The sequence below is a fragment of the Palaemon carinicauda genome, chromosome 3 (assembly GCF_036898095.1).
Source record: "Palaemon carinicauda isolate YSFRI2023 chromosome 3, ASM3689809v2, whole genome shotgun sequence".
In the NCBI taxonomy this organism is placed as follows: domain Eukaryota; kingdom Metazoa; phylum Arthropoda; class Malacostraca; order Decapoda; family Palaemonidae; genus Palaemon; species Palaemon carinicauda.
Genome location: NC_090727.1, coordinates 119093778 through 119105906, shown reverse-complemented (window position 1 = coordinate 119105906; position 12129 = coordinate 119093778). Strand labels below are relative to the sequence as shown.

General features: G+C 38.3%; 1 protein-coding gene across 5 annotated transcripts in view; it reads left to right on the top strand.

Annotated features, from left to right (window-relative positions):
- waw (Translation factor waclaw) overlaps window positions 1-11712 on the top strand; it is a 336239-nt gene extending 324527 nt beyond the window's left edge. For all 5 annotated transcript variants that reach the window (XM_068370492.1, XM_068370493.1, XM_068370494.1 and 2 more), the window contains 2 exons: window positions 9447-9530; window positions 11529-11712. In XM_068370492.1, the coding sequence (XP_068226593.1) occupies window positions 9447-9530; window positions 11529-11654 (210 nt within the window). In that variant the 3' untranslated portion in view covers window positions 11655-11712. The remainder of the gene's footprint in view (window positions 1-9446; window positions 9531-11528) is intronic.
- The last annotated feature ends 417 nt before the right edge of the window (window positions 11713-12129 follow it).

Below are 12129 nucleotides of genomic sequence, written 5' to 3'. Positions count from 1 at the left end.
AGTCGCATTAGAGTTATGGTAGTATACCATCTTCTCCTTGCGACTAAAAGACTAGTCCTGTGCCACATTTCCCTGGGCTAAGAGTAATTCTCTTTTAGTCAGGATAACGTGGCACTGGAACCCTGTTTCCCCCTTGTTGAGAGGTGGCGGCAGTGTCGCCACCCCATTAACTGTGTCGGCAGTCTCTGGGTTGGAGAACTGAGTCTATCCTGGCACCTGGATTCTGTCGATACCGATACAAAAACAGAGTTCCTTTTATAGGTGGTAGGACTGACAAGTGTGTCAGTTCCTTTCACAGACGTTACAGGACCCTTTTCCCCTACCCCTCTATCCTTTTTGATGGTTGATCCATTGTCTTTTTAGGCTGACATCCTGCAACCTTACCATTGCGGTAGGGTGCTGGGGCCAGCCAGACTCCCTCTCCTATCTTGGCTGGCGGCAGGACTACTGCCCCCTGCCGGCCTGGCCGGCAACCAAGATGGCTGCCGACATTGCCGGCGGCTGCCGACGTTGCCGGCGGCTGCCGACGTTGCCGGCGGCTGACAGCATGATAGCCATTTGCCGGCCTGGCCAGCAACCAAGATGACTGCCGGCAGTCATGGACTGTCGGCGGCTGCCGACGCTGCCGGCGGCTGATGGCATGATAGCCTTTTGCTGTGCCTGGCCGGCAACCAAGATGGCTGCCGACAATCATGGACTGTCAGCGGCTGCCGACATGGCTGACGGCACATTCGCTAGCTGCCGGCATGGCCGGCAGTTACGTCCATGATGGCAGTGGGTGGGTAGTCCCTTCTGTCCCCAAGGTTCTTCAGTCCTCCCTTGGACTGTTGCTATAGGTTCTGTTGCCTGTGTGCTGCCGGCAAAGTCAGTGCTGACTCGGTAGGCAGCGCGCCGACTGTACTTGTACTGTCAGCGAGTTGCCGGCAACAGTACTGTAGCTATATAAAAGCCTGAATGTTACATTCTCCCCTTCTATTAGAATCTTCTTTCGGAAAAAAGGCAGTCTATTAGACTTTTACTGTACTTCCTTAATTACTGTATACATTTACAGTAAAGGATAGCCCTTTTTTCCATACTGTCTCTCTCTCTGTCTCGCTAGTGCTGCCGGGTATGCCGGCAAGTCCTAGCTAGACCGGCAACATGCCGGATCAACTACTGTATAGGTTATACAGATAGCCAGTATATCTCAGTATAGTATATACTTTAGATAGAAAACTACTATATTTCTTGTACTAGTAGTTATTTCCAATATATTTTGGATATCCAGCTCGGGCATTTGCTGAGCCTAATCCTATATTGAATGAATATGATTTCTTCAATATCCTGATTGGAAATCAGTTTAGGATTACCCTACAATTTTAAATACTTCAAGGCAAGAGTTATACACTCCTAACCTTTAAAAGGTACAGCCTTTTCTTGAGTCTCCCTGATCAGGAAACTCTATAATTTAATATAGTAGGAAGACTACAGCAAATGACCTGAGTCGGATATACTAATATATATCTTTAATTTTCTAGTCCATCTGGCTTTATGCTTGATGGACCCTTCTGTCTTATGCTGCCTGGTAGGCAGCATAACGACTAGATTACAATACATAGGTACAGTAGTCGATAATTTGCAATATAGACTTACTGCATTTAGAAAACTACAGTACCATGATACAATAGTATTTTCTAGCATACCTTGGGTATCCTTCAGCGAGTTTTTCTGCTGATACCGCTTATATATTGAAGGAATATTTTCTTCAATAGTCTGATTTAGAATCAGTCATCCTGACCCCACAGTATTAACATTTTTGGGACAGTTACTTGATACTTCTCTACCCCTAGGGGTAAGAACCCTTCTACTTGGATTTTCTCAACAGAGAAAGCTCCATGTAGTTAATACTGAGGGGAGGTAGCAGCATTTGCTCGCGGGGGTACGCAAGTATGTATCTCCTACTATCCCTTTATAGTTTGCTATTCTGTTGTAGATGACATTTACATGTTGATTATCAGTGTAATAATCCCTTGTATACTTATTTGGTTTTCCTTTCTTTACAGGAGGAACACCAGATATCTTGTGCTGCAGTCCCCTGCAAAGCCAAGAGTAAGGACTTTTATGGTCATAATACTTGCAGGTTGCATGCCCCCTGCAATATTATTTCCGGATCCCTACATTATTGGAACCCACAGAGTTGCAATATATGTCGGACATTGATGTCTAAAGGTTTTGATAATCCCAAGTCTACAGAGTCTAGGGATATAGCTCAGTATAAATTACGTAACTGGGTGAGAGGCTTCTGAAAGATCTCTCCGGGACCTTTCCTACCTAATGATAGGATGCGTAAGCTATTATTTCCAAAGCTAAGTGAGGAAATAGTAGTGCCTCAAGAGCCAACTACATCTCCTGATGGCGAGAAAACCTTTGGGATCGAGGGCAAGAAGTGCCCTAAGGTAGAAGAGAAATGTGTTGTGTCGGACTTTCCTCCGCCTATGCCGGCTAAAGAGCCACCGATGTCGACATCTTCGTCTTCTACCCCTCTATTGGATAATGTGGTACAGTTATGTATCCAACTGAAGAATCAGATAGAGAGCTTTGGTAAACAAAGCAAAAAGCAGGAAGTAAAACACAAGATAGAACCTTGTAAAGCTCCTCTTGTTGCTTCCCACGGGTCAGTCAAACGTCCCATGAATCAAGACCTTCCTACTTGCTCCATAACCAATCCCTGGAGGTTTGCGGAGCAGATGTCAATTTCAAATGGCAATCTCTACATCTCAGAGAAATTAGGTGCTGTTCCTTTGGACAAAATCCAATTTTGGCCAAGCTTTGATGCTTTCCCTAATTGTTGGGTTCGACTGTGGTATGAACCAAAGTCAGGAGAAGGAATGGAACAAAAGGAGGTCATGATTCTTGACCATGGTAAGGCACAGACTATCCTTTCAGGTAATCTGAAGAGGGCGGGTTATTCAGAGTCGAAGGTATTCTTACTGAATAACAGACACCCTTCCTTTCTTGCTCCTACTTCACTCGCTTTCCCCTTTATGGAGAAGGCATTTACTTCGGTTACCAAAGCTGTAGAGGCGGGTGAACCATGTCCTACACTCGATGAGTGCAAGCCTTTGTCACCAGCCTCTCCCGGTCAGGAAAAGGATTGGAAGGAAGTCCATTTGACATTTTCGGTAGGAAAATTAGACAAGGATGTCGCAAGTCGACAATTCAATGTATGTCTCCCTATTTTGTCCGATTTGCTCTTGTTTAATGAACTCGAGTCAAAGAAGAGACTTGCGACATCCCTTTCTCTACAAAACTACATAGAGTTGTGTTCAACCTACGAAAACACCGCAGGTATGCTCATGGTCATAGCCAAAATGCATATGGCTACCTTGGTAAAGGACCTTTACGCCTTTGTGAAGGCTAGGAGAGCATGTAGAGAGTTTGTGTTCGCTGCTGCAACAGTGAAACACGAAACAAGAAAGCTAATATCTTCCACCATCTGGGGTAAAGACCTCTTCCCACAAGAGGTCATTAAGGAAGTTATTAAGAATGCCACCATGGAGAACATAAATCTTCTCCAGAAATGGGGCATTCCCTCAAAGAGAAAATCTTCTGTGGTTGTGGGTCCCCAACCTAAAAAGAAGATCGAAAATACTGGAAATATTCCAGTGACCACAATGCTACAGGCAAATGGTCAAAAGTCTAAACCTGCTTATTATTCGAAGCATAAAGACGCTTCGGCTAGGAGGAACTTTCCCTCAAGATCGCAGGACCTTCGATCCTTTGGTCGAGAGCCTATTCGAAATGAGCCATTGGTGGGAAACAAAAATGTCCCTACTTTCGTCGTCTTACCTTCTCCTATAGCTCAAAACCCTCCTGGAGGAATATACCTGAGAGCTGTAGAGCATACAGGTAGTAAGAAAGCTATGGCTCGTCGAGTTCCAGGGAAGGCCATTTTCTGTTCACGAGAAGGACTCGGGAAATCTCCGAGTCATTCTGAACCTGTCACAACTCAACAAGTTTATAGTAAACTTCAAGTTCCAAATGTTAATCCTTCTGAACATATGGACCTTGTTCCAATTAAGGGTGTTCGTAGTCTTACCAGACCTGAAAGGTGTCCCCCGGAACCTTCCAGCCAACCACCCCCCTTCCTCCTATCTAAGATTCATGTTACAAAGAGTAATATTCATCCTAGAATAGATACGTATCATACTCACAGTCCTAAGTATCTTCATATAGATGACCCATTTCCTGGGACATCGCAGATGCAAGATTTGCCTCTAGAAGTCTCGACTTTCTCCAGATCTATGGTTTCTATGGCTAAGAAACCACGAAGCTTTCAGTCACATCAACTCAATTTCCTCTTGGGGATTTAAAAGGAGCTCACAAGGTCCGTCAAGAGACTCAGCTGATTGATCAGATTCCCGAAACGCTAACAAGGGAAAACACTAAACTTTCCCTGGTTCGCAATTCTGACAGACTTTGTGCAATGAGCACATCGGAAGGATGCGTTAAGGGTCTGGAGAAAACACGCATCAAATGCTTGAAGAGATCAAATATGACTTCACAATCGAATATCTCGTACAGTTCTGGTGAAGTTACCCATCCCTTTCCTAAAGGAATGGCACCTAACAGCAGTTCACTTACAACTGATCCACGAGGTGACGGTGGATACTCTATCTCAATCCAAGGAGATAGAGCTGGAATGGTCCATGGACACAGACATATTCCATCCCAGATGGGAACAAGTCCCGGAACTGCAGCTCGATCTTTTCATCACGAGCATCTTCAAGAAAGTACCTCGTTAAATAGCCCCTTACGAGGATCCTCTAATGAGACTGATAGACTAGATGAGGCCGGTCCTAGTTCCGATCCTAGCTATATTTCTGAAGATTCAAAAATAAACTGCCTTAGGTTTATCACGGAGAACCCAAACCCCTCATTTCACAGAATTCTTGCCCTAGCGGTTAGAAAGAGGTTTGGGATCTCAAAAGGCAATATAGAATTCTTAGAAGAATACAAGGCTAAGTCTTCTAGAAGACAATATGAGTCTTCCTGGAAGAAGTGGGTGAAGTTTGTTAAATCAAAAGGACCGAAAGAAATTTCTATGAACTTCTGTCTGTCCTTCTTTGTCCACCTTCATAGCCAGGGGTTGGCGGCCAATACGATAAATACGTGCAAATCGGCCTTGACTAGACCTCTCCTATATGCCTTCCAAGTGGATCTGGCAAATGAAATCTTTAACAAGATTCCGAAAGCATGTGCTAGACTTAGGCTTGCAGCACCACCAAAGCCCATCTCTTGGTCTTTGGACAAGGTCTTACATTATGCCTCATCGGTGAACAATGAAGATTGTTCTCTTAAGGATCTAACCCAAAAGGTTATTTTCCTGTTCGCAATAGCCTCTGGGGCTAGAGTTAGTGAAATAGTGGCTCTATCGAGAGAGGAGGGCCACATTCAGTTGACAGATTTAGGAGAACTGAATCTCTTTCTTGATCCATCATTTCTCGCTAAAAACGAGCTACCCACTAAGAGGTGGGGTCCCTGGAGAATCTGTCCTCTGAAGGAAGATGTCTCTCTATGTCCTGTAGAGTGTCTAAAGGTCTATCTTCGTAGAACTTCAGACTTCAGGGGAGGACAGCTCTTTAAAGGAGAAACTTCGGGATCAAATTTATCTCTAAATCAACTAAGGGCAAAGCTCACCAACTTTATTCGTAGAGCGGATCCGGACAGTACTCCCGCAGGTCATGATCCGAGAAAGATTGCTTCATCACTGAACTTCTTTCAGTACATGGACTTTGAGCGTCTTCGTTCATACACCGGATGGAAATCATCCAGAGTGTTTTACAAACACTATGCAAAACAAGTGCATGAACTGAAACACTTTGTAGTGGCGGCAGGTAGTGTTTTAAAACCTGCCCCCTAATTTTTTGTGATAAACTATTTTTGGTTTGGGTCCTCACTTGTCCTCAGACATGCACTGGATAAGAATCATCCAGGATGTTCTACAAACACTATGCTATGCTAGTCCATGATCTGAAACAATATGTGGTGACGTCAGGTAACTTATTTACTCTGCCGTTTATTCTACGATGAACAGATAATTGATTGGGACTGTCAGTTAAGGGGAGAGTAAGTCATCCTTTTTATGTATGTCTTCTTTTATTTAAGTGTTACCATGGTAACACTAGCTCTGTTCTAAAATCCCAGGTGTGGAATTATACAGATAGCTCTAGTGCCAGTGTACGAAGTACATAGTGCAGTTAATGGTAACCAGTACAGGTATTATGAAGAGCGATTATATTTTATCTTCTCTTCAACCTAAGAGTGGCATTTCTTGACTTCATTCCTTCAAGAAAGAAATACGATTCCTGTACTCGTTTCAGGTATAATCCCATTGTCAGACTACATTCGTTTTGCTAACCATCTCTTGTAGTCATTTATTAGAAATAAATGTCTATTAGAATGTAGTGCGTCCACCTTCGCCAGACAATTGTATCTATACATGCCAGACTTTTTATCTACCTAGAATGCATCCTTCACATATTTGTATGCATCAAGGTTAGACATAAGAGACACTGTTGTCATTTTGGCCAAATATACAACTTGAGACTATTTGTATATTCAGTGTGTACTTAAGTTTGGTCATACTATTTATGTTAACCTTGAAATCCCTTTTCAACTGTCTAGATGACTCTTCCCTGTAGGAGGCAGGAAGCACTAACATTGTTTATGATTAGTGATGATGACATATAACAGTATTGTCACTTAGTCTCATATGGTCAGTATGACAATTGAAAAGGTTGATATAAGGTTTAGGCACTGATGGAAAATCCACAGATACATTAATGCTCTGGTATGCTTCCATCAGCACGACATGGCTTGAGCCCAAAAATCTGATTTTGAGCGAAGCAAAAAATCTATTTTTGGGTGAGATAGCCATGTCATCCTGATGGACCCACCCATCTCTTCTGTTGAAGAGATCTTCAGTTTCCCTCCCATAGTACTGTATCTGTAACAGCCTATGCTCAATGCTATAAGGAATGGCCACTATCGTAGGGATGGCGCTGTTGTACTATCAATAGTAGTAGGGAACGGGGATGGCCTTTGAAGGGCCCCCCTTTTATTTTTCCCACACCTCCTCGAACGTAAAACTCTATCTGGGGTGCAGATTGCTATGAGGTGTGGTGTGCCATTACGTCCTTACGCGATATCCCTTCTTAAAATTTTAAGGGATATTTGCTCCTGGAGTTAGAATTCTGGGTACCTTCGGTAAATTCTCTATGATGTATCACTGTAGTCACATATAAACACATATATGTATATACTGTATATATATATATGTATATATATATATATATATATATATATATATATATATATACATATATATATATATATATACACACATATATATATATATATATATACACATATATATATATATATATATATATATATACAAAGCTGGTTTAGTGTAGAGTAAATATTTTATTCAAGTATTTCATTTGTGTATTTAAGAGTGTATAGCCAGCATGTAAGGTGAGTGCCTCTCTTGCAGGTTTAAGTAATTGTATGTAAATTGCCTAAGAACTCCGTTGTTCATTTCTTTGTATTTTTCATTCAAGTCAGTATATGTAAATTTTCGTTATTTTCAAGAATTAACTTTTAATGTCACATATTTTGTTACAAAGTCTTATGCAATCTCGATTAAGTGTGCTGAACGAACCATACAAGGCATGAACGAGGGCTGATGTAATTTTTTTTATGTTTTCATGAGGTATTGCATCATGTTTGTGAAAGATTACTCAATACTTATATTTGCCTCGTGTTTTGGAAAGTTCTTGAAAAACCCAAGAGTTATAATTTTTTTTAATTGTTTTGAGAATGGAGAGGGGGGGGGAGCAGCTGCTGAGAGAGGGTTACCTTGCAAGCGAGGTTATATTCTCCTGTTCGATAAGTGTTTGTTTGCAACTATAGCGTCACTAGTACTAGCCCCCAAGCATTTAGAGCTCCTGACCTAGAAGGTTCTAGAGTTTTTAAGTAAATATATATGCGCCCCCCAGAGATGCATAGCAGCTGAAGAGATCCAGCCTTGCCCTTTATAAGAAACCAACCATGTATATTATATATTATATATAATGTATTATATATTCTATTTTATATATTACATAATATATATTATGTATTATATATTACATATTATATTATATATTTTATATATGTATATATATATATATATAATATATATATATATATATATATATATATATATATATATATATATATATATATTACATAATATATATTATATAATGTATAATATATAGTATTATATATATTATGTAATATATATTATATATAATATATAATATATATATATATTATATATATATATATATATATATATATATATATATATATATATATATAATATATACTTAAATATGCTTAAAAGGCAGCCACATCACAAAATATACTCAAGTGAGTCAAGGCAAGCCATAGGAGCTGGTAGAGATAGCATCTGTTGGTATAAGTTCATCATATAAGTAACTAATGGGAGAAAGTCTGGAATCATACTAACAAAGAACAGGGGCACTATTTGCACTGCCAGATACCATATAACTGGACAGGTGTCTCATAAGTCACAGAGCATATGCCACCGAGTTGTGTGATTAGTTATAGTCAGGAGTAACTCTTGACAAAACAAAGCCATTAAAGCTAGTAGCATGACAAAAGTTAAGGGCACAATTAAAGATTGGTGTTACAAATTATTTAGTAGTGTAAGGTTCAGATTTCAATTCCTAAAAGAGGGAACAGATCCAAGAATTGACATGTCATTGAATGCAATAAAGTTACAGTGGCCCGGCGCAGGATGAGATGCAGGAGGGTCTCAATGTAGAGCCAAATCAGTGCCTGCAAATAGATGTGCCTGGTCTGTGAAAAATAATCACCCTCTTGGCTCTGGGGACACAGCAGACCAAAAGGTGTTATTATTATTGAGTGGGGGAGATTACCCAGCCCAGTAAGTCGAACTTGACTTTTACAAGACTGGCCCACATTCAGGAAGGAATAAAATAAATAATATTTATTAGTAAATCAGAGTCGAAAAAATTAAATTCAAAGATTAAAAGCTGCTATATACAGAAGTTCCAATTTTATATATTAAACCTGTGCTTCTTAAACATATTAAAATCCTAAATAACAAGAAACTTAGAATTAGAATATCAGATATAGTTTTATGATGCCAGGTGAATGAATACAGCCACAGGAAAGAATAAGGCTGGATTTGCAGTGCACTCCTTAACACCAGATTTAGGTGTCTAGAGTTCATGTATACACATGAATATTTAAAAAAATATTAGGGTTTTTATATAAAAAAATTATCTGACACAACTATGATCTAAATTTAAGATTTTAAAGATCTTTCGCATAGGACATTCTGATTAAATATTTATCAATGGTTTCAGATTGGAATCCAAGCTGCAGTTGGAGGAAAGATTCTAGCTCGTACTAACATTAAGCCTCTCAGAAAGGATGTCACAGCAAAACTGGTAAGTTTCTCTGGATTTTTTCATTCTAAGCATCTACAACACTATTATCTACGTTATGTAAATAATACTTTAATGTGTGTATTGTTTATTGATGGTATTGTGTCTAAGAAACAAAATTCTACAGTTTGATGTTTAGTAAAATTATTTTTTGCAAGACGGGTAATGAATAGAATTAGATTAGCAGAGTTGGGTGCTCTTTTAGACCTGGCATTTAAATTTTGAATTAATTTCTTAAATCTAATTTCCTTTATTAGGCAGGTAGTTTGGTACTGAACTATTGGTCAGATTTCCTCCTTATTACCTTTTGAATTTCTATGTGATGATTGATAGAAGGCAGTCAGTTTTCTTAAAAGAAATCTGTAATCCTCCCTCATAGTTTTATCAAAATTTGCCATTCAACTTACATAAGAACAGCCAATCACATAAGCTCTAAATTCAGGAATGATGTCTATATTCCACTTGGCAAAATTGTCGTAACTAAGGGAAATATTTAGAGCTTTTTTTTTTCTAAAGGAATCCATTCCAAGCAATGTATGAAATACGAAATGAAAGCCCATAAAAATCTACCAATACAATAAATCAGACACGTTGGATACCAAAAGAAGCTAGAAATCAGACACGGATACCAAAAGAAGCTAGAAATCAGACACGTTGGATACCAAAAGAAGCTAGAATGCCTCGATTTTTTCTCTTGAAGGGATATTAAGAGGTCTGCTATTATACTTATTACTAGCAAAGCTACAACTATTACTGAAAAAGCAGAATGTTACAAGGTCGAGGGTTCCAACAGGGTAAGTAGCCCCGTGACAAAATGAAATTGACAAGTAACAAATAAACTGAACCTGAAAATAAGAAATTTTAAAATATGATGAAATTTAATATCGGTAACAATGTTGAATTAATTAGTCCTATGTATACTATGAAATGTGAACCTGTTTAATGGAAAAGCCTTTGCAATAAGTTTTAACTTCTGAAATTCCACTAATTCAACTACCAGATAATTAAGAGCATTATTCAATTTGGTGACAGCCTGAGTAAAACTATGATACTGTGTAATGTTGAGCCTTATGATGGAGAAAGGAGGACTTAAAAATTAACTTCATAACTAATACTTTGTCTGGTAAGATCTGAATACAAAGGATGGGATGGCTAGAATTGGTAAAAATCTTATGCACCATGTACGAATAACTAACTGAACGATGATGTCAGAGATGGATAAGGAATCTAATAAGATGAGAGTCAGCAACTCGAGACCAGTCTAAAGAACAATATTCAAAACATGGTAGAAGGAAAAAATTAAAACATTGCCTGAGGATGAACTGATCACCAAAAATCTTAAGACTCTCTCAATAAGCCATTTTTTTTTTAAGAAGAAAGAGACCAAAAGTGTTTCTCAAAATCAAATTTCCATGCAAGAATCATACCTAGAATTTTGAATTAGTTATATTAGTGAAAGTAACATTATCAATGAAAATAAATGGATGTAGAGCTTCTGCCCTTGATCTACATGCAATCATACTTTGTTTTTTATGGTTCAACTTCATACACCCATAATCTACACCATGCACTAATTCTCGGTAAATTTCTATTGAGAGATCCAACAACCATATGTCTATATTCAGGATATGGAATTAATCCAGATTAACATTATCTTTTCTAATAAGGTATTCATTTACTGGTTTTATCTCATCTTTCATAAATTCATTTCATATAAAATTATCTGTAGCATTGATGACCCTTTGGATTCCAGTGCTTGAGAGAGAGAGAGAGAGAGAGAGAGAGAGAGAGAGAGAGAGAGAGAGAGAGAGAGAGAGAGAGAGAGAGAGAGAGAGAGAGAGAGTGTGTGTTTTAAAGCTTGTAGCAGGAAAGGAAGATTATAACTAGAGTTCAAATTAACTTTATTATCACTCTTGTTGTAGGAAATTAAGATAATTGCAGGTGGTTGTATACAATATTAAGTTACTGTATATGCACAAATAATTTAATTACTTTTTTCAGTATGGTGGCGATATTACAAGAAGAAAGAAACTTCTAAAGCAGCAAACAGAGGGGAAAAAGCAAATGAAAATGTATGGTAAGATTCAAGTTCCTAGAGAAACCTTTATAAGTATATTGAAAAGATAGCAAAATACTGTTATGTATTTATTTTTTGTCCCTTTGTAAATAAATAATAATATAAAAATGTATTTTACTTGAAAACTTCCTTTTGATTTCTTTCTTTGGATGTGATAGAAAAGTAGGATGATTAATTTATCAAATTATCAATTTATGAAACAATGAGTTATTTATTAAATTACTAGTTTATAAAACTCTTACACTAAACCAAAAGTCATTAGGTAAGGCCTCTCAATTATTTCAACAAACTAATTCAGTACATTTACAAACTATATTAATGTCCAATAAAAATGATTTCAATAATTTCCACCTAACCTTTGTTGTGCTATACATTTTTGACAAACTAAAATATATCAGAGGATTAATAGTGGATCTGTTTGAATAGCCCTCCTATATCTATAAATCGAGATCTATAGAGGCAGCCTTCTTCAATCTTTCCCTCTCATTTTGTCAACAGTTTGGTTTGCATCTCATTAAGTGTTGC